General features: G+C 50.4%; 1 protein-coding gene and 1 long non-coding RNA gene across 2 annotated transcripts; one reads left to right on the forward strand and one right to left on the reverse strand.

Moving 5' to 3' along the window:
• The first annotated feature begins 106 nt into the window (after positions 1 to 106).
• On the forward strand, positions 107 to 4,643 carry LOC138689078 (uncharacterized). Its single transcript, XR_011327868.1, has 2 exons — positions 107 to 2,156; positions 3,391 to 4,643. It is a non-coding gene; the product is annotated as an uncharacterized lncRNA (long non-coding RNA).
• STMN3 (stathmin 3) lies at positions 3,576 to 22,990 on the reverse strand. The gene is made up of 6 exons (XM_069802337.1): positions 22,832 to 22,990; positions 21,466 to 21,615; positions 11,960 to 12,055; positions 11,313 to 11,488; positions 10,293 to 10,484; positions 3,576 to 9,772 (listed from the first exon to the last, which is right to left on the reverse strand). Exons 2-6 carry the CDS (start codon positions 21,482 to 21,484, stop codon positions 9,713 to 9,715), a joined length of 543 nt encoding a protein of 180 aa, XP_069658438.1. The 5' UTR covers positions 21,485 to 21,615; positions 22,832 to 22,990; the 3' UTR covers positions 3,576 to 9,712.
• Positions 22,991 to 23,230: the final 240 nt, after the last annotated feature.

Genomic DNA, 23,230 nt, shown 5'->3' on the forward strand with positions numbered 1-23,230 from the left:
GTCCTGCGTGTGTCCCCTCCCCGGGCCCTGCACGACCGTCGCGCCTCCTGTGGGTCGTCCCCCCCCCCCCCCCGCCTTGGCTCCCCACATGCGTTCCAGGGGTTCGTGCGTGGTCTCAGCTGTGCGTGATGCCTTCTCCTTGCATGCACCATTGTGCGTGTACCGTGTGCCCCTAAATGTGCCCAGGGCTCCTGCATGCCCCCCCCCCCCACTCCAGCCCAGGGCATGGCTGCACTAGGGATCTGTATGCACCTTGGGCATGCGTGCCCCCCCCTTCACCCCCTAAGGCTGTGTGTGCACCTGAAACCAAGTGCAGCAGGGGTGCTGGGCGTATCTTTTTTTCCCTTCCTCCCTGCGGGTGCATGAGCATGGCTGGGAGGTGCATGCGTGCTGTTTGGGGGTGCGGAGCAATGCTTGTGCACACATTTGATAGGGGGCTGGGGAACTTTCAGCACCTGCCTTTGCCGTTGGGGCACAACGCGTACCAGTCCCCACAGCATTTTGGGGTGTCCTGCACACAGCCCAAGGCATTTCTGCCCGGTGGCAAGGACGCACGTGCTCCTCTTCACCCGGACTCTCTGTTTGTTTGGCCCCAAGCAAGTGGCCGGGCTGTGCAGGCCGCCTGCCCACGCTGCTGGACAGGGCTGGAGGCTGCCAGGATTTAGAGGAGGCATCAAGGTGTCATCAGTGACCTTCCAGCCTCTTCCCTCTGCGCTGGCACTGGCCTCGAGGGAGAGCTTCAGGCATCTGCTTTCCAATACGTGTTTCACTTGTGTTTACAGCACACGCTGCCGCCCTGCGAGAGCTCCGCCGCACTGCTTTGCTTCCGATTCAAAAGGCCTAATAAAAACTAAAGAGATAAAGAAGTTCTTGGAGGACTCTTTTACTGTCTTTATCAGCAATGAATTATTAAAGGGGAGATAGAAAGGCGTGGTTTGTACCTGGAGGAGAAAGTGGCCATGGCCGTGGAAGTGTTTAGATTTCAGCGGCAGTTTTTCATGCAGCTCAGAAACGCTCTGCAGGTTTGCTCCATTACAGGGGTCACCTCCCTCCTACCCCAGATGTCTGGAAGCCGTCCCTGAGCATTGCAAACTCTTCGGTGGGTGTCCCGTGCAAAGGCTGTTTAGTGACTGAAAAGTGCCGTTGTCCCTGGAAGGAAGGGGGCTTCGCACGGCGCCCGGGGGTGCGATGTGCTCGGGCGCTGTACCACACTGCGGTGCTGCTGTTTGATCCATTGCAGAGCCCAGGAGCCGTCCTCGAGCTGCTGCACCCAAGACATGCTGCTGCGTATCAGCGCTAAAGATGCTGCCACTCTGCTCTCCAGGGTTTCCCCTGGTGGCCTCGAGCTCTCACAGGTTTTGGTGTAATTTCTGCCGTTTCTGGGTTTCCCCTGCAAGCTGTGGCCGAGAGGTCTGGGGTTTGAAAGGCATGCAGTGATTTTTCAGGGAGGACTTTCGGCACGATCTTACCGCATCGCACTTTTTCTGCAAGTGGGCGGTTAACACGTTCTGAAAAAGGATGAGCCAGACCAGAGGCCCTAAAAGTTGTGAGTCCCCTTTTGAACCACTCTCGAAATGTCTTAGTTCTGTTGGCTTTTCACATCTGCTTGGCAAGTGGCTTTTTCTGCCTTGGGTTCAGGTGGTGTGGCTGGCCCATCGCATGCGTTGTTTGGTCTGGTTAGCAGTAGTTTTTTACATGAATTTCTAATGAACCTGACTGACAGATTTGTAGTGGTTTATTTAATGCTTGTTTTTCCCAAGGCTCTTCCTTCTCTTTTTCCATCCTCCCCATCCAAACCAACCCTGCCCGATAACCAGCTGCCAGCTCTATTTCCCTCGTGCTCCTTTTCGCCTTCCAGTTTGCCCAAGCTAATACTCATTAAAGTGATATTTCACAAGGAGTCCTATTTCTTTTCTTTCTCCAAGATAACCGATGGTAACCAGCAATGTTAATTCACCCGCTAGAAATGGTGACGCCCTTTTCCATGGAAGCCTGTCTGTATTTCTACCAATGTCTCTGTCAGCGGCTCCCTGGGGACCTGCCCTGGCAGCTGTGTCCTCGGGACCGAAGTGGGGCTGGACGGGGTAGATAAAAGGTCCTTCTGCCACCGTAACCGGCTCCCTACGGCGCCCAACGGCAGAGGCATTACAAAGACGGTAAGAAGGCGGCAAACCCACAGCGATGCTGCCCTGCTCCAGTTTTCCTGGCAGCTGGTGGCCTCTTGGAAAGCAAAACCTTGCTCTTGCTGTCAGACCCCAGGCAATGGGAACCTCCCTGGGCCCCTCCTCCCCAGCACCCATGACCGGGAGGAATTTGCCTCTTGGCACCTTCTCTGCTCGCTGCGTTGTTGCGGTCTGCTCCTTCATCGGCTGGCAGGCTCCTCTCAGCCTTAGTGCCCGTGAGGTCGCTGAGAAAGGATGTCCTGTAATTTTTCAGACCTTTAGCAAATTACCCTGCAAAATCTCTTTTTTTTTTTTTTTTTTTTTGCCTGCCCAGGTATGCTTTTGCATTTAGCTTGCCAGAGTCGCTGTTCTCTTCCCTTCCCCTCACTCAGATGTGGCTTGAGCACTTTGTAGGGATCCTTCCAAGAGTCACTTAGGATGTTTTGCTTTGTTGGCCTGGTTTTGATCTTGGAAGAAGCATTTTGGAGGGCGATACAATCTGGTCCAAGACTTCAATATTGTGTCCTTAAGCCGTCTCGGTGCTGCCTGCAAGCACTCGGCCCCGCAGGGCTGCATGCGTGGGCAGAGGCTCAAGGGCAGTGGGAGCCTCTCTGCAATGCCCGCTGCTCCTCCTGCCCACCCTCTCCCCAACAGATCCCATTCCTCTGCGGTTTTCTCCTTCAGATCCTAAGAGGATGAAGGATCTGACTTGAATTAACTAGTTAGAGGGTGACCACGCTTGGTGTCTAATGTATCTTGAATTTTGTGGCACCAAGGACTGCGCCTATTTTCCTAAGACAAATGCAGAGGCTTACTATATACATCCACTTTTTTAAGAGCCTGGGTTAGTGGCCTATAGCAAACCTTGGTAGAAAAGTCAGCAACGCTGCATTTGCCATTAGGTCCTTGTCTCTAAAATCAGGAAGGTCATGCTGCAAAAATAGAATTCCTGTTTGTGTGGGCGGCAGCGTCCTGCGCACACATGGGAAGAGCATCGGGCGGAGGCTGCTCGCCCACCACAGCAGCGATGGCCCCAGCGCTGTCCTCCCCGCTCTTACCAAAGAGCTGCCCTGGGAATTAAAATTTACCACCTTCTGCCTTCCCCTCCGTTTAGCTTCTCATACACCAGGGTGGGGGGATCCCTTCTACAGCAGCTGGGGAGAAGCAACCAGGCACCTTCCCCTCAGGTGTCCCCGTGGATTACAAACCTCCCCATTTGCAATTGCAGCTTTTTTGGGTGTTTTTGTGTATCTGGCCCCAGGGATGCGATTTGGAGCATTTGGGTCCCCTCTCCTTGGGAACCGCAGCCCCGCTCCCCCATGCTGTGTCCAGCCCAGGGAGGAGGCTGGACCATTTCTCAGGAAAAGCTCGTTAAGCAAGTACTGGATTTCTTTTAAAAAAGAAGCTCACGTGTTTTCCAGAACTGGATTTATTGTATTTGTAATTGTCTTATACCTTTTTCGATCTTCCTCTGTAAAGACTTGGCATACCCTCACCTTTCCAGCCGCAAGGGATGTCAGCAGTACCCTCATTCAAGCACTTTATTATTTTTTTCCTCTGAGAATGGTGATAAACTGTGGGTCTCTGCATCTTTTATGCTGGGTGCAAGGTAGTCATTTAGCATACAGAGGCTTAAAGTCTACTTTGTTAAATCTCTAGGTCAGTTTTCCATTTAATGCATTTTATTAGTATTCTCACAATACAAAGAGAAGCCTCGGAACTAAAACAATCCATTTATGGAGAGAGACGGGCACATCTGGTTTCATACCAAGTTTATTTCTTTTTTTTTCTTTTTTTTTTTCATAATCACTTCTTTTGCACAACAACAACCTCAAGTTGACAATGAAATGTACGCGGTAGACCGAAGGGAACCAGACAAGGCTCTGTTAGTGATGGAAAGTCCTTCCACGACACCGCGCCAGCTCCCCACCCGGCTGCCCACCCGGCACGAGCAAAGGTGGCCGCGGGCTGCGGCAAGAGGATTGAATCCTGCCTGGGAGGGCAGCCGGGGTGCCGAGCCGTGGGGTTACGGCTCAGCCCCACGGCCACGCAGTCATCTTCCAAACCTCTGCCTGCAGCCCTGGGCCAGTTTGTTCCTCCCGGGGTGGACAGTTGCGTACCACGACTCGGTACTTTGGTACTTTCCATTTTCAGAGCACTTCAGAGACATGGATGCGTTGGCTCTCCCCTGGTCCCCGTGGGGTAGGGAGTGTCGGTGCCCCTTGTCACGGCGGGGGGGAAACTGAGGCACACGGGATGCCGGGGCTGGGATGCCCGGCTGCCCTCCGCGCTCGGGTCCCACCGTCCCGGCAGCGGCGGCGGGGGGTGGCTGCCTCCCTGCACCCCGGGGACCACGGAGCACCCGAACGTAGGCGTTGGCCAGTGCCCCTCTTCTGCTTTACTTAAAGACAACTGACTACAAAGGTGGAGTTTATTGGTCTTACTCTGTCATCTCATCCCTAGCATGGATAGTAAGAAATCTCTAGCACCGTAAACAGCCATTCCCTGACTCATTTCAAGTGGTATAAGAGTGTATGTGCATATATCGTTTCCACGTATGCATTTCTGTGCGCGTGTGCACAGCCGAGTGCACAACCACTGCGAGGGAGGAAAGTAATGCAGCGGGAGGGAATTAAACGAACCCCATGAGACGGGCTTTGCAGAGCCAGGGCCAGAGAGTCACACCGGGCTAAGCAAAAGCAAGCAAGCTGAAGTTTACATTTTAAAAGGAGCAGCAATACTGACCTACCCCCAAGGTAGGATGCATGCAATCGTGAACTACCACCGTTCCCGGAAGGTCAACTCAAAGGTAATCCCCTGTCTGGGTTACAGCAAGATCTTTTAATGACTCAAAAATAACAAGACAAGGAATAGGCTCAGTCCAGAAGCAGTCTGAGGGGCCAGCACACCCATTTATGGACAGAGCCGAGCTCTTTGCTGTAAGGGATAACGTGAGCGCAGAGCTTTAATCTGGGATACGAGGCCAGTTGTCTCGGCTCTCGCGCAGCTCCGCTCATCGCCCGGCTGTCGATGGCAGCTGGGAACTCATTTAGCTTCAGCTTCTCTGTCTTGCTCGAATCAGAGGCCCTTCTCCAGGAGTGCTCTTTCAAAGGTGTATGCATGCACATAATAAATGGTCACCATCTCGTCTTTCCTCCCTCACACAACTGCAAATGTTCGTGGTCCGGGCAGGGATGCTGCCCTACCAGGCACAAAGTCTCGTGTTCATATGCTGCTGCAAAAATGGGGCTGCTAACTGTTGTTACAAAGCTTGATTCATAAACATCTACGGGAATCGGTGAAGAACCTGAAGCCCTACCATAAGGAAGGTGGCCCTGGGAATTGGGGGGGTTGCATGCCATGTCCGTGACCACGGTACGTGGGAACGGTCCGGGAATGAGGGAGGCTGGGACGGTAAGGATGTTAATGAGGATACTTAATTAGTCTCAATTGAGGCATGAAGTATGCTGCTGCACACAACCATTGGCAACCCTGGGAGATGGAGAGGCATGAAATAACCGTGATTCCAGACTGTGCCGCCTGCTGCCGGTTGGGCACGGCACCGCGTGAGCTGCTGGCACCGGCAGCACCATCCCCGGGGGTTTGGAGCGGCGCGGTGGGTGGGTGGACACCCTTCATCCAGCCAAAACCGCGGGAGTTGGTGCACGCAGCCAAAGCAATCACACGTTTCCCTGATAGCGTCCAGCGGCACTGGACAAATGTCAAGCTCCCTAACATCCCCACTACATTCATCTGCACCGGGCAAACATCGCTCTGCTACACCTAAAGCATCTGGCCCCACGGATGAGGCTGTTTCCTTGGCACAACGCGTCTCGGCAGCAGTTACCTGACGTCACCAATGCAAAACTCTCCCTGCACATCCCTGCTCCTCTGACGCAGGAGCTTACCCTGCAGTAATACATTTTCCAGCCACATCCACTGTCCCTCACGGCACCGACCCGAGGGAGGTGAGAAAAATGAGTTTCCCAGTGCTCACACCTGCATGAGCACCATGTGCTGGGCCACTCTCCTGTGCGTTTCCCATGGGATTTTTTTGCCAGGCAAAGCTATTGCAAGAATAAGTCCCCACCTGAGATCCAGGCTGGCCTCCAGGGAAGGGGAGGAGAGTGGGCACGGGGCAGCACAAAGGACCGAGATGGAAGATCCAGGCAGGAACCGAGTCCAGAGACTTGGTAGCTGTTCGGGGAGGATGTCTCTACCCAGCAAAACCTGCCACCGACCGCTCCTCCTTCAGCACGCGCCAAACCTCACGGCTCCTCTGGCTTCCCCCGGGGCTGCAGGGAACAGCCTGGACCCTCTCACACAAGGAGGTTTGGGTTAACATTAAATTATATGTACTAGAATTGAAGCATCACCTCTGTTCCACCTCTCAGCCTTTCCTTCTCCTCCCAGCACGAGGAGCAGCCTGTCCCTGCTCTCACCGCCCTGCCCGCAGGACTCAGCTGCCTCCAGCTCCCGACTCCGGTGATTTTCCAGCTGCTCTCTGGTCCGGCATCCCACCCCACTAGCACCCTGCCTTCATCCAGCCCAGCCTCTGACTCCTTCTGAGCCCCCAGGAGAGCGGGAAAACGGTCGTCTCCCTTGTTTTAAACTCCTGCTCATGAGTACAACATTTCTGATAATAATAATCATAATAATCATAATAATCATAGTACTAAAAACAGTATTTACAACAAGCTCCAGGTCAGAATTACACACCAAGCAAACACTCAGCACCACAGAGAGTAGGACAGGGTTAATATCTCGCAGATACCTTCTCAGATCCCACCAACGCGGGACACAGACATTTGACAGTTTCAACCATTTCTTACACACAAACATTTCGCTTAAATTACTTTTAAATTTTTTTTTTTAAACTTTTTAAAATTTCTCGTCACTATATGAATGAGGTGATGCTGGCGGTGATGCCGCGCTCTACACAGATGCTTATCTAAGACAGCTGCTACTATAAACTGATCATTAGCTACTGTTAAGAAATTCAACCCTCAGTTTCCTTTCCTTTTCCTTCTTTGCCCTAAATCTTATTTTTTTTTGTCACTGACAGCGCTGGGGCTTTCTAACAGTCCTGTCCTCCCCCCGGCCCAGGCGGAGGGGTTTGGGAGTAAGGTAGCCCTTCCTTTTAGGAGCAGAGTCCCCTAACATCAAACCGTGGCCATCGAGGGATCCCTCCCAAATCCAGCTGGAATTTCTGGGGAGATTAGCAAAGAGCCCCGGAACATGATCTCCAGCAGCTGCTGCTTTTTGGCTTTCCGTGGGGTTTCTGCGACCGCCTGATGCTCACCACAGGCCGTAATCAATTCCTTACCTAATTAAAGCACAGGGTAGACAGAAAACTTCAGCTTCTGACAAGACTCAGCGACGATTTCTTTTTCAGTAGGAAGGAGAGGCAAGGGGATCGTTATTCCCCGTGCAGACCCCTCATCTGCTCTAGCTCCCCATCGCTGCCTGCCATGGCCGTGCAGAGCACGGTCCCTGGGCTGGGCTGTGCCCGTGCCCCGCTGCTGGGCTGCCCGTGCCCACGTCTGCATCCCTCCTGCACTTCAATTATTCCCCAAGGATCCTGCAAAGCCCACCGCAGGAGTCCCGCCTCCCACCCACAGAATGGCTCTTTGGAGGCACAGCATGCAGAGGATACCAATTACTAATAATTAAAGATTTTGGTGCCTTGGATGCCCCTTTGGTTTATTCTGGGGTCTGAGAGGGCAGCCAGGATGGAGGGGCCATCACGAGGAGGAGGGAAGCGGTGCTCTGGTGCAAATACCACCCAGGCACCCTGCGCCACGTCCCCGAAACACTGCACTGGTCTGTTAAAAAAAATAACAGCCCAGTAATCTCTAAGCACTGGACAGAGGAGAATTCTTGTTACCTTCTGCTTCAAATGAAAGCAGCTTCCACCATCTCCTCTGCCAAACCTTGCTGTAGGACCGTGCTCCTGCAGGGCTGAGTCCCCAGCACCGCATCCTACGAGGCCCCGCTTGCCAGAAGGTGGCCGTTCCCTGCTCTTCAGATGCACCATTTCCACTTAATTTTTCACAGCAGAAGCAGAGCTGGGGCAAGGTGAGCAGGTCTGTGGATCTCAGCGGGAGGATGGCAGCCCCTCGCAGTGCGTGGTGGCTGCCTGGACCTTGGCTACCTCCATAAGCCGCAACACTCAAAGATGAGGAGGTCCATGGGCTTTGACCGTCACCTATTTGGATCAGACATTACTGCCACGCTTGCGTGTTCTCTGCTCACCCCTACCTCCATCAAGAGACAATTTTTTCTCAAAAATAGGCCTTGAAAAGCTAAAGATAGACAAGGAATGAGCATGGGGACATCTTTTCACCCTTCCTGCAGAATTGCTCCCCTCTCGGCTCCATCTCATCCAAAGCCGCAGGTCTGGAGGTAGCAGGCAGGCAGCCGGCGTGCCCTGCCTCCCAGGGTGCTGCCTATGAGCCAGGGCTCTGGGGCTCACCCGGCGATCTCTGGTCTTGGTGTCTGCCCTGTAATGGCACTGAAGAGTCACATCCATCTTTGGAAAGAGGGAAGGATGATTGTTCTGTTCCCTAAAAGGCTATTTCACAACCATGCACCGTCTCTATTGGATTTGCTTTCTTACTGGAGTGAAATCTCATGTGGGAGCACCGGAGAGCCCGCAGACCGAGCACTCTCTCCCAGGGCTCCCACGGAGCCGGGGATGCAATCGCCGTCTGCAGTTCTCCCAGGCTTCTCAGCCAAGACCTCTCAGTCCCTGCTCTGCCGAGGAGAGGGCGGCTCAGTCTACAGGCTCCTTCAGCCCGTGGCTCAACCAAAGTATCAGGCGGTGCCTGCCATGACGGGGACCTTCCGTGATGTGGCACCCAGCACCGAGCTCTGGGTGCAGACCCTCACCTACTTGCACACGGGCTAGCAAAGAATCATCCAAAGATGAGGACTTTGGGTCACTGCCTGCCTGGGCTGGCTCCAGATGCAGCCAAGAGATGGGGGGGGTCTGCACGCCACGTCTCCTGAGCCATCCATCCCTCTCTCGTTCCTCTCTCCTACCACTGGCAAACATGGGGCTGTTCCCTATTCCACTTCACACACAGAAATTATCACTTACTTCCCATTATTCTGAAACTGATATTTGGCTCAGAGCAAACACCAAGAGGAGTAAAAGCCCCGGATAAGAAATCCGTATCTCCGTGACACTGCTGGTTGAATTTATTAATATCTTAGGTTTTTTTACATCAGTTTAAGAAATATTTTTTTTAAAAAAGGACAAAACCCTCCAAAGAAGCTGTTTGATTGACTGATTGATCGATTGATTCTCTATTTCATGTGAACTAGTTGCTATTCTGCTTAGAGGTCCCTATGATCTGTGAATCCCCACAAGTACTGACGATTAAGGATGCAGAGATAGAGAAGCGTGTAGCTGGGGGATGAACACCAGGGAAGGGGGGGATGGAGAACCGAATGTTGCATCTAGACAAACAAAGTAAAATGTGTTGGTTGGTCGATTGGTTGATTTTTTTAACAGGAATCAGGTGCTAGATGTGTAGAAAAGCCCTTTATCCAGAGATCTCCTCCCGCTGTTCCTTGTTCCTGCGAACTTCAGCTGCGTGCAGTTCCTGCAAAGACGGGAGAGATGACACCAGGCTAACACTTTCTGCTCTTGCAATCTCTATTTTCCTCCTCTCCTGCACACAGGATTTGCACCAGACACAAAAGAGAGAACAGTTTCCCATCCAACACAACCCGAGGACAGTGGGTTACACCTGCAAGGAGTGAAGCATCTCATCTGCGGGAGCCTGGAGGTGATGCAAACCTACAGCTGACGCGTTCGTCGCTCCTCTCTGCAAAGCCCTTCGGCCACGCAGCCCCTGGATGCGGGGTGGGCCTGATCCTGTGCCTTTGAGCTTGCACTTTGCAAGATCAGCCAGATGGTATTTTCTGTACTGACCTTAAAGGACACATCCCCCCTCCTCCTCGTGCTGCTCCAGAGCGGAGCTGCTCCACAGCCCGCTTTCCACCAGCAATGAAGCGCCCGCTCCCCTTTGCCCATCGCACTGGGACGACCCCACAGGGACCAGACCCCAAACCCCGCTGTGGGCACCAGCACCCAGCCCTCTCCCGGGGCACCGCACTCGCCTTCTCGCGGAGCCGCTCCCTCAAGGCGGCGAGGTGTGCTTCGCGGATCTCCCTGCTCAGCTCCATCTTGTAGTTGAGCTTCTCCTCGGCCAAGCGGCTGAAGTTGTTGTTCTCCTCCAGTGCCTTGTGCAGCACCTCCCGCTCGTGTTCCCGCTTCTCCGCCAGCTGCTTCAGCACCTGTGCCTCCTGGGTCTGCCGAGGCAAGGTGTCGGGAGAGGTGTAAGGCAACCAAAGAGGCTCTGCTGGCCTTCAACTCCCCAGAGAGGCTTTCTGACCATCTCCTCTCCTCAAAACGCCTCTGCCATCTCCCTCTATCCCATAGCGCTCTTGCTCGGAAGGCGCTTTCACACCTTTTTTCCTGCTATGGGGCAATGTCTGCTGGGACTGGGGCTCTGGGTGGGCAGGCGATGCAATGCTGAGCCCACCGGCTCAGCAAAACCGAGGTGATGTGTGTGGGCGCAGAGGCCTCTCTCTGAGTGTCACCTCATTCTTTGAATTATTTCAGCTGGTTCTCCTCTTACCCACCAACATTCATAACATTTATACTTCATTTTAATCTGCTGTTTTTCTCCTTTTCAATACTTTTCACCAGAAGACATTTTATACCGCACTTAAAATAAAATGTGGCACAGCCAGCTGTTAGAAACACAAGGCTGTGTTTAGGTTTGGAGTTTAAGTCTGGTGTGTGACCAACTGCTACATCTCCTGCAGCGTTAGCTGGTGAGAACTGCCCCCACAGCCAGGTCACACGCAGAGGACCGAGAGGACCCTGTATGGTGTGTTTTTAAGAACAGGAGGACGATGATGATCACTGAGTCCAATTCCCTGCCTAAACCAGGCTGCAGAACCTCACTCCATGACTCCCAGGTCTCACCTGACAATTTACAGTGGAATATAACAATAAGTGTAAGAACGCTCTTCCCAGCTGTTTTAGATTGCTCCTGCTAAGCCAGTTTTAGGGTTTGGTGCAATTAGTACCCATCACAGAAAAGTCACTGCTTCTGCAGGACATCTCATTACCTTCCTCCTCTCTTCTGCAGCCTCCAGCCTCCTCTGCAGCTCCTCCAGGGACAGGTCCTTCTTCTTGGGGGGGGAGGAAAGGATCGGGCTCTCAGGTGATAAGTCTGAAGGGGACTTCAGGATCACTTCAAAGCTCTGGCCTGATGCCCTCTTATCCAGCTGCTTCACCTCCATATCTTTGGGGAGGGAAAAAAAAAACCAGAGGCTCTGTGGACCTGTGACACTCAGGAGGAGACTGTTCACCTGAGGGCACCAAGCTCTTCACATCGGAATTAGTGTGTTCCCATGTCCTGACCTGGGTGATTTTGTTCTAGCTCCAAAATTTCCCAATTAGTGATCAGCTTCATCCAAGTCAATGCAATTAATTTAAATTCACAGCATAATTACAGAAAGGCCATATTGCTGTTAACATCATGTATGTCACCCCAGTACGAAGCAGACAGCTTCTGCAAGCAGTTTCTTTCCTGGAAAATGTGGGTTATGTTAATAAAATAAACTGTGAAAGGAGGCTAAACAGAAAGACCCCAGGCTGAGACATGGATTGCTGCTCCGGCATGGGACAGCCCAGCATGCTGACGAGCTCCCAAGTTGCCTGCAGAAGCATAATGCAAATGATGTTGTAGCTCCTGTGGGAGCAGGTTACGTACCTCCATACTGGTAGATGGTATTAGGATGGGGCTGGGTGTGGAAACAGGAACAGATGAGGGAGAGCAGAGAAAGCTCCTTCATTTTCTCCTTGTAGGCTGAAAAATAAGAAATAGCAATGAGAAGAGAGTCTAATGGTAATGGCAGCTCTTTTTCATGGAGAAATGAAGCAAATAGACACAAGGAAACCCATATGCATCTACCAAACTCTACAGAGTCTTTTCCAGGCTGCCATAGCTTGCCAAAAGGTCCCCAAGAAGCATCTGTTCTAGAGCGGACTAAATTAGCTGCCAGTGTGGCAAATGTAATGGGAAGACACACAGTAGGAATTTACCACATCTAGAGGTATAAGTTTCTGTGGAGGATTTTCCCTCCAAAGGAGCTGAAACGCTGCAGCCTGTGTAGTTAACCATGTCAGGACAGCTACCCAGACCCTTTCTCCATTCCACTTCCACACTCAGAGGTAAAATGACACCCATCAACACCTGGAAACATTGCTCAACCCCTGACAAGTTAGTAATATTTCACAATTCAGCATTTCTGACATCAGAGTGAAGAGGCAAGAAGCAGTCAGCTATGTGGAGAGCAAATGGGCATTTGAGTGAAGAAACGGTTCAGGGATGCTGCTAATGGGGGGAAGTGCTGTAACCCAACTTCCCGAGGTACCTCCTTCCCTGCAGAAGGAGATAAGGGAGGATGTAAGTGGATTCTGTCACCACCTTGGCCCACGCAGGCAGAGGTTGATACTGGTCTGCAATCACAGGAAATGCCACCCCCTGCAAAGGACAGGGAAATACATAATCCCTTCGAGCTCTGCTGCTGTGAGCCCTGCAGTTTGCTCAACATTCCTGTGACTGGAGGACACACCACAGCATCCTCCGTGAACACAAGGGCACAAGGTGCTGCCCTAATGGCAGCAGCACCCACAGCTTGCAGTGGGTCTGTTTCTAGGGCAATCTTCACCTCTATTTTTGGAGTTTAGCACATTTAAGGCAGTGAACTGTTATCACACACCTGACAAAGAACCTCAGGAAAAGGGCTTGAAAACAGAGAGGTGCTCTGTCAGGCTGTCAAGTTCTTTAGCAGTGTAACCCTCACAGCATCACTGCTATGTCGCAGGTCAGCAGCTGATGGCTCAGCAGTGGGTGCTGCTGTTTCATGGATGCTGTGAGGCTCTGCCCTGGACTGGCTGCTCAGAGGACACCCAGGCATGTGGGGACAGGGTCTTCATGGCTGCGTGTCCTGCCAAACCTGCCCTGAGCCTCCTCGTGCCATTCTTCCTCCTGCCTCCACCACAGGGCACAGGCATTCTGGTGTCCAGCCTTGGCTCTGCCTCTAGATTTCCCACATGTCCTTGTGCTTCTGGCCTTGGTTTGTCCTTTCCTCACTGAGCTCCTGTTTCAACCTCCAATCAGAGGTGAATCTGCAACCTGGCTGCCAATGCCACCTTGAGGGCAAGACCCTCCACTGGGCCAGGAAAGGGAAATCCCCCAAACTTTGTGATATGAAAAGGCATTAGAGGCAGAACAATTTAAAAAAACCCCCAACATCATCCTGTGTACCATATGCCCTCAGGAACACCTTTCAGATCTTCTCCTCTGCCTTCCCACAGCTACTCAGGTGGGAAAACAGTGGTTTCATACACCTACTTCATACTTGCACTTATTTTTCCTCCTTGGTACAGAACTTCGTGCTAATTAACACCTGCCTTTTGCTAATCAACAGTCCTTGAAGCTCAGATCTTTACTGAACACATTCCATTCTGATTTTAAAACCCTGCCCAGTCCTGCTGTTAAATGGAAACCAAAGAAGAACAGTTTACATCAGCAGTGCCAGCCACAGAGCAGGACATTTTTTATTTTGTTCTTAATGAAAAAAGTCTTTGGAAAGCCTCTGAGAGTGCTGTATGGTGCTAGAAGTCGTGGCATGCAACAGTAAGCTAATGTATCTCATAATGTGCTGCCAAGAGCCCTGAGGAGGGTCCCCTGGGCTAAATGAGAGACATTGTCATTTAATACAAACAAACTATGCACCGAGGTCGTTGCTCCACCATTATGTCTGGTCCTGGGTGAAACCAAGACATTAAGCAGATGTGCCACACCCCTGATCCACTCGTTTAATTGTCTCCTAGCACTTGTTCCAGAGCACAGTGCTTTGTATTTCATTGCTTGAACTTCAGCAGGTCTGCCCAGTACTGGTTTCACGGTCCTCTGTGTAGATGAGCGTATGCTGCAGTCCCTGCCTTTCAGGAGGTCTGCTGTAGTGATTTCGCAGCTGCCTCCATTCCATCGGGATCTTCCCCGTCCCGCTTTCCCTTCTGCAGGGCAAACTGACCGTCCCTCTCCGTCAATTAAAATGAAAAGGAGCGAGAGGACAAAAGGACACCGCTTCACTGAGCTGCGGCAGCGCTTTAATGAGCTGTGGAAGTGCTGCGCGTCCTCCTCCCGACGCTGGAGCCTGCAGCTGCACCCCGGCGCCAGCCATCAGATGCAATTAGCGGCATGCGGGCGGCACACGGGTCGGGGGAGCGGGGCTGGGAGCTCCCGCGGCCCCGGAGACCGGTGGGGGGAAGATCCCGAAGAGTCCCGACCAGCCGCTCCAGGGCGGCGGGGGTGGGACGGGGAAAGCAGCGGGAACGCCGGCAGCGGACCGACTCGTCCCCCCCGGCCCGGCCCGGTACCGGGGACCCCGGCCCGGGAACTGTCCGTTCAGCACCATCGCCCCCCGGCCCGGGAGCTGTCCGTTCAGCACCACGCGGGGGGGGGGCGCCGCCCCGGGAGCTGTCCGTTCAGCACCACCGCCGGGCAGCCCCGAGGCAGCAGCGCTGAGGCCGGGGGGCTTCGGCAGGAAGAGGGGGAAGGACCGACTCCTGAAGAAATCACTCCTGATCTACTCCCCCAGATATAAATGGACTGCTGAAACTCCCCCGCCTCTGCTCTGGAGCCAGCGGTTACACCCGTGGGACACAAGAGCACTCACAGTGATGCTCTCGTCCTCACGCGCTTTTGACCCGACACATTCAGTGACAAACAATAGGGGGTACGTGTGTCCAAAACACTGTTAATAGGCTAAAATAAGAAAAGGCATCTTATGAGGAGAGGCAGCTCCTCTGATTCAGTAAAAGAAAGTAAGAAACATAACCTCTGGGCTGCTATTTAGGAGACTGTGTCAATGAAGATCAAACCCAAGATCTCCTCAAGCAAGACAATGTCTCAATCACAGCTGCATCAGAAAGGGCATGCTTAAAACTCTTAGGGCTAAAAGATCAGCACGGCAAACCTCAGCACTACAATTTACTTCAGAAATATCTGCACTCACATTTGCCAATAGGGATAAGATTTTGAGGACATTATTTATGCCAGTGGAAAAAATCCTTGAACCAAGGCTGGCTAGAATATGACATGGCCAACAAGTCCCTTCCAGGAAAGACTGTATGTCTTCCAGTGCACAAATGTACATATTTTAAGAACAGTTAGACAGGAAATGCTGAACTTTTTATTTAAGCATCTATTTGCATTTTTTACTTCTGCTAAGTTAGTAAAAATAAATTCAGCTTACACTGAGCAAATATTATATATGTGTATAAATCAGTAAGGCTATCTGACTCAGTTCCTAAGGGACTTTATACCAAACCATCACTTTGGTCTCAGAGGTGCAACAAGAGCTTTGTCTTGGTGATGAGTAGAGGATTAAAACAGGCTGCTCACTCAGGTGTGAATTACTGATACTTTACATTTCTTTTTAGGCAAACACTGCAATAGAAAGATCAGTAGCAAGTTCATTCACTCTGGTATGGTCTTCGTCACTAAGTCATAACACTCCACTGCTTTCATATTAGAATTGGGATGAAACACTGCAAATAACTGAGCTGTGTAAATTAAGAAGTGAATAAACTGTAGAAGTTATAGAAAATGTATCCAAGTCCCACCCTGTGAAGTGGGGCATTTTGTTGGCTTCATAGGACCCTGGCTAGTGATTAAGCTACAATCCTATCTAAAAAGGTGCAGCCAGTTCCTCAACATTTCTGAAATTTCACGCCCTGTAATCAGCACAGTCTGATCCTGCTCTGTTTATATTCCATTGCACACCCTATGCAACAATTAATCTTTATTAAAATTTTTCATCTAACTTTTCTCTGCACTGTATATATTGCATGGGCACAATTACATTGTCCTTATTGCAAGGAGAAGAAGGGAGATTACCTGGGCCTTCACCAAGCCTGCAAGAGAGTCAGGGTGCTCTCAGCTTGCTTTCTCTCTAGCGACTCATTTCCTGTGCTCCCTCTAGTGCTGTACAATACATACTGCATTTTCATAACCCTGCTGCTTCGCATGAGCACTATATATTGCATTTAACCGTGTAAAGTGTTTATCTCCAAGTTAACCCCCGGAGACACTATCCAGCTGCTCCCCGAGTGGCTGCGGTGCAGGAGATAGAGGAATGGCTGGGGATGGGCGCAGTGTGCAAGCGACAGGAACCATCTTCTCGCTTGCTATGTGCCTGGCCAGTGGGGCTCACCACTTATTATTCATTGAAAAGTTTTGTTCTCTGCTTCCTAACCAGATAAAGTTAAACTGCAGACTGTTTGAGCAGTCTTTTTGTTTGGTGTTTAATGATGTCCAGCAAAACAGTTTGAGGCCTGTTAGGCACAACACCGATACACAGTCATTCATAATGAACCAGAGGCACATTTATGTGCCTAATTTATGTGAATTCAGGCAATTTAAATGGATGAGACTGGATGTTCTATGTCTGATAGCAAGGTCAAAGGAAGGTTATTATAAGAAACTAATTTGGTTTGCAAAGATAACTTTGGAGAAGTAAAAATTGCTTCTATAAAGGCTATTATATCAGGAAAAAATGAGAAGATTCCAATTACAGATGTAGCTGAAGGATAAACAGAAGGTAGAGAAGCTAGAGAGACAGGGAATCGAGTCCTTGAGCACAAAGACTGCAATGCCACATACACAACAAAAGCAACCATAGTCCTCAATAAGCCTTAGGAGTACAATAGACTCTAGATATTCTCACCTGCTATGAATCCTTTCATAAAAATAATGGCCAGACCTTCACTTCAGTCTAACTCACTTCCACCTTCTTGATCCCCAACTTCCAAAAACAGGTCACACAACCAGAAAACGCTAGTGGGGTTTTTTTTTGATCAGCAGTTGTACCCCACACTGATGCCAAACACCATCTCAGCTGCTCACCATGAGATTTGAGGCCCAGAAGTTACCATGGGCTCATGTGGAATCATCCATAACAGGCAGATGCAAGGGTTACTCTGCCTTCTGTCAGACATCTGCTAAACTATCACCCAGGAACGATTTCCAATTGCCCTGCTCCTTCCCCCCTAGGTTTCATTTGCAGCTCATGAATGGCACATCAACCCATGTTATGCACAGCCAATGGATTTTTTGCAAATCACTCAAGCTGTAGCACTGGAACATGTGGGCTGCCCTCAGCAAAATAACCAGGGAAATCTTCTCTTCTATGGGCTCAGCAAGAGAGAAGGGCCCAAGCTGTGCAGCAGAGAGCCGGCAGCCTGGGTTGGGTGTGTGACTGATTGTCAGGAAGGAGAGAATCATGGCTTGGGTTGTTTGATAAAGCAAAGGAAGGAGACAAATGGAGGCAGCTGTCCCAGAGTGTTTGTGGATTTGGGGCAAACATAGGTTCAGACAGTCAGGTTTGGATGAGACAAAACACTACAAAGGGGCTGGGGACCGGATAAGGTGCCAGTCAAAGACAGGAGTCCAATGCCATGATGTGTCATGGTCACACAGCATGTCAGGTACAGACATGCTGTGTGACCACAGACAGTCATTTGGTCTCTTTGGATCTTGGGTTCCTTTGCATTAACTGAGGATTATTGTACTTGCCCATTACACAGGGGTATTATTTGCATAAACACATTCAGAGAATATAAGATTCTCTAGTACGGCACTAAACATGTAGAGGTACCTTCAAAGAATAAAAGGATTGTTTGTTTGGAAATAAGCTGAGCAGCTCTTCACCAGTTGGGATGTGCCAAAGTGCTACAGCACATGCACATGGTCTTTGGTTGCTCTCTAGCTCTTATGTATTTCTAAATCACAGACAAAGATTTGGCCATCGGTTTAACTCCCCTCTGGATAAAAGACTTTTTTTAAAAAATGTAATCTTACACCTGGAAGACTGAAGCCCATGTCAGTAGGGCAACTGGGAGAGATTAGCCAGGCATGTTGTTTCCAGTTAATTTAGGGGTGTAGAAGTTTTAGTGAGCTTCGGGCTCCTCCAAGTACTGTAATCAAGAATCATCAGCCCCGTTCACCCTAAGAAAGCTTGAAGTTGCAATCCATCCTGCTGCCCACACTGCTGTCACAAAGGTCTTATCTGCAGCCTTCCAGTTGCCACATCAGACCACAAAATCTCAGCTTTTCCTTTGCAGAAGGAGAATGTGTTCATCTGATAAAACAATGCATTCACCAGATCTGAAACAACATCAATAGGCTCCAAGAAAGGGCTCTTTTGAGATATCTAAGGGATCCTCACAGAGTCTACATGGTGCCATCAAAGAAGACATGATTTATATTTTAGAAAGAACAGGTATTTTCCAAGGATTTAGATCCATCATTTGGATACAGTGGCCAAAAAAAAAAACATACAAAAAATGCCTACAATAGATTCTTTTGGCTTGTAAAACTGAAGTCCCAATAAAAGTACCATACATTTCTAAGGCCATATAGACTCCATCAACACCTGAAGAAAAAGAAAACAGTGATTTTTTGAGAACACGGAGAGATGGAAAGCTTGATAGAATGGACTCTGACTCTCCAGCATGGGCAGTAGAAGTGTCAGGGCAGGGCAATACCATATGGTGTCCACCAATACCATCCAGAAAAGGGATTAACCCAGACCTACATAAAGTCACACAACTCTCACATTTCAGTGTAGGAGGGGAAAACCTCAGGATCTGTCAAAGCACATTTACCATGCCCAGTCGTGAGACCAGGAATGACAAACTGGTGTTTCCTCTTGGCTCCACCTTCTCAGACACGCTAACGTCGGAGAAAAGCCCATGAGGCTGTCACCTTACTGCATCATTTCATAATCTCATGTCTCTTTATTCAACCCTGATGCCTACAAATGGTGGGGAAAGTCATATAGTCCTGCAGAGTCCAGCCAGGCTCCCCTTCCGTGATGTACAAAAGCACAAAGCCTTGTGCAGATGCTGTGGGGAGGAGGTGCGAGGGCTCTGCCCCTGCAAGGTCTGCCCGGCAGCAGGACCAGCACCGCAGCTGAGCCTGCACTGAGCATGTGCCGCCGATTCCGCTGCTTTAGCACCGAAAACAACCACCTCGGCCAGGAGAAAATGCCTGAGGTGGCAGGGAGAAAAGAGAGAGGACTGCTGGGCTGAGTGAAGCAAGCCCCAATTCTTTTCATCCCAGGGATTTGTTTGTTTGTTTAAACAAACCCAAGAAAATCTTCCCAAGGGGGATAAGCCCCTGAGCATCAGCTGCAGACAACTGCAGCTGCTCTCCCTTCAGCACGGATTTGCTTTTGCTGCAGATAAAGAAGAAAGCAAACAAGACTCTTTCCTTAATTTAAGGATTTGCTTGCCTTTTTCTCCTGCCATACCGGGCTACTCTCCATTCCTGCTATAAGTGCTATAGGCAATGGAGAGCTGCTCCCTGCAAAGGCAGCTGGGCGAGGCTCAGCCCCACTCCCTCCCTTGGCAAATGCTGCCCTATTCTCTTTCCTCCTGCCACAGCACTGGTTTCTCACGACTTTCTATTCCTTGAAATTGTTTATCTACTTGATCTGAGCCACAAGGAAGCACGGTTTCCCTGAAGCACGCGCTTCTTCATGATCCTAAGTCTCATGATCCTAAGACAGTAAAACTGCGTCTTTGGGAAGATGAAATATGCCATTAGGCATGTGGTGGGTTGGGAGGGTGAGAATGCACCAACTGTAAAATGCATGTTATGCCTACGCGTTTTTCATCCGCCACCTCGTCCATCTCAAGTTCGATGCAACCTTGGTTTAGATGGCTGGTAAGCCTGAGCCGTCCCTCCCACCCCCACTCTACAAACAGGGTCCAATCCTGTTCCGTAGGGACGGCAGGGAGATGGGTGGGACTCCTGAGCGTGCACTGCCGCACACGTTCTTTGAGACAGGGATACTCGCAGAAATATATACAATAACTGGAGATTTTCTATCATAGAAACACATTTTTACAATGCTGCTTTACCATCTTTAATTGCATGCAAAGCCCAAACAGGATCAGCTGCACCCTTATACCCCGCCCCCCCATCTCTCTGTCCTTCTCTCCCCTGCATCTACTGGTCTTTTAAAAGGAGAAAGGAATAGAAAATGCACAGCAGGAGACACGGGAAAAGGCCAGGGAAAGAAGCAAGAAGTGTTGCCTAGTCTCCTTCTGGCTGGTTCCCTGGCTGGGGGGGCACAAAGCACTGCCCATTTTTCCTTTTTGTCTGCTGTTCCTGTTCAGCCCTACATCTCAGCCCTCCAGGATTTAGCTTCCCCCGCCCAAGCCCCTCTTTACGGACTGCAGAATTCAGAACCATTTCAAGAGAGAACTTGGTTGTTTTTTTTTAAAGAAAAAGACCCTCTAAACCCACCCACTGTTCATTGTACCATTTCAGGCTTTTCTTCTCCTTCACCTACGTTCCCAGTTTCAGCCGTTTGAATCCCTCCTCCCCAGTTAAAAGGGGCAAGACACATCTTTAGGAAACTGCTGGACCGAAGCAGGACAGCATCCTCAGGGGCAGACTGCCATCCTGCAGCCAAACCTGACCCCGGCACCAGGCTCATGGGCAGCCGCTCTGTGAGTCCTGTTATTGCTGCAGGAGGGAGGAAGGGCTTCCCTTGCAGCATTTGATTTCACCCAACGCCATCAGAGGACCGCTCCCCTGTAGCATCTTCTAACGAAGAAACGTGAGCTGTGGAAAAAATCTAGGGATGGAAAGCCCTGAGAATACACAGAAATGCATCCAGGTTACTCTGGTTGGGTTTGGGGGGATTTTCTAGGGCATTACTGTCAGTCTCTTGTCCATGTCTTTCTTTCCATTACCATTTAGGTAATACACGATCTTCACAAAACAAAAGGTAATTTCTGATTTCTCTGCATCCAGCTACATGGCACGTACATTTTTTTTAGGAAAAAAAAAGCTGTATCACATTACAAAAATAATAATTAATTGGCATGCAGCAGCATCTTCTTATGGCACAATGTAACGGCAGCAGTATTTTAAATTGGCAAGTTTATCGCATGTGTATTCATATTAAAATAAAAAGCCCACCTGCTATCTTGCATCAGAGGGGTGTGTGTATGGGGGAGGAAGGGGAACAATGCTGCCATACCAGCTGCCTCCTCATCAGAGAACTCCCCCGAAACGCACGGAAAAAAAGAAAACCCCCAAACCCTCAGAATAACGATTAAAAAAATTAAAACCTGATGGTTCTATAAGCGGGTTGATGACAAGCCCCCCCAAAAGAGACGGTGTCCTACCTGAGACGGTGCTGGCCATGCTGCTGCGGTGGGAGCGGAGCGGGTGCTGCAGGAGCAGGAGCGCAGGGAGCTGCGGAGGTGCTGCAATGCTGCGGGGAGGGAGGACTGACTCAGCTGGAGGGGGCTGCAGCCATCCGCGGCAGGGAGAGGCTGGAGAGCCCAGAGAAAGGGAAGGGGTGGAAAGAAAAAGAAGGGTCACTAGTTCAGAATATTAATTAGCGTATCAGGCCTCCTTTCCTGGGTGGCTTTGACGGCAGATCCCTCCCAGGCAAGACTGCCTGCCAGAAACACAGACCCACTGTGGGGGGGGGGGCGCGAGGAGACACACCCAACCGGGCTCTGGCAAAAGATGATTTTTCCTCCTCTTCCTCCCTTTCTTGTCTGCTCTAGATGGGCGAAACTGCCTTTTCCCTTGCTGAAAGCAGAAATAAGCAAATTAATTGAATTTTTTAACATTTTTCTTTTTTAAACCATCCATTCCAAGGCTATGCCCACCTGCAGGGGCAGGTCTGGAGTCTAGCTTAGCTAGGCTGAGGTGTAAAACCCAAATCTTGCAGCAGCTTTAGGCAGATAGCGAAGGGAGGAAGGCTCCCAGACAGGCTCGGCACTTTTAGGCATCTTATTTTTTGTACCAGCACTGGGGCACAAAAGGGGCTGCAGCTGGGGGGGAAACCGCTGTCAAAGTAGATGAGGAAGAGCAGAATGGAGCCTTCTGAATTCAGTGGGACTTCTCCAGGTTTATCCCCCCTCCAGGCATCAGGACCTCTTTTCTTTTCCTCTTCTGCTCTGTTTTCTACCATTTCTATAATTTCCATTTGTGGCTGTTGCTAGGGGCCAACGCACCTGTGCTTGTAGAGTATCACACGCACATTTGGGACCAAGGAACCCTCCCCAGTCCCTACTGCCCAGCTGCATCCATCCGACCACGGCTGCACAAACCCCACCTCGGGGCCTGGGATTGCGATCCCACGCGATCCTCCCCGCCTCTGGCCCTCTCGTGCCAGACGTTATCCTGCCGGCTGCACATCCCCTCTGGCTGAAAACACCCCAAATCTCCCAGCACGCTGCAATGCAGACACTCCCAAACAATTCCAGCTGCTGCAGGGAACTACAGGTTGTTGGAGTAGCTGCCGGCGCTTTGGCTTGGCCAGGGCAGAACCCACAGGCAGTGCCTACTAAATTCAGTTAAAAAACCAGAGATTTCCCCTTTTTCCTGATGTTTTTGCCCAATGTCCAAGTGTCCTATTCCTTCAACACTGTATGTAAAAAGAAGAAAAATATTATAGAAAATAAGTCTGAGTCAGAATAATATTAACACTATCCACAAGTTTTCAATGAATGTTTGCAACAGGAGCTTTTTAATTACCGTTAACTGCTCCCTGATCTGTCCAAGGCTTGTTTTGTAGTTGCAACTCCCTCTACTTTCTCCTTGGGTTGAATCTCTAAGACTTTATAGGTTATCTTGAAGCCAGCAGGCTGAATTGTCTATGTTTCAAAAGCACACTCCCCATTAACAGATGAAGGTGGCTGTCCCAGGCACCTGAATGCTGGAATAATTTCCCCCTCTCTGTTCAGGACAAGCTCTGGCTTTGACTCACCCAGCAGACCTGGGAGGGTCTGTCTACCTCTTGCGACGTTCTGGATTTTCTGGGCATAAATCTGGCATGCATTTTATTCCTTTTATTCAGAAAAAGGTACAGAATGCTTCCAAGCTGCCACGGCACGTATCGCAGTGGAATACCCTGTATGAGAAAAGGTGAACAAA

The sequence above is a fragment of the Haliaeetus albicilla genome, chromosome 2, assembly GCF_947461875.1.
Source record: "Haliaeetus albicilla chromosome 2, bHalAlb1.1, whole genome shotgun sequence".
Classification (NCBI taxonomy): Eukaryota; Metazoa; Chordata; class Aves; order Accipitriformes; family Accipitridae; genus Haliaeetus; species Haliaeetus albicilla.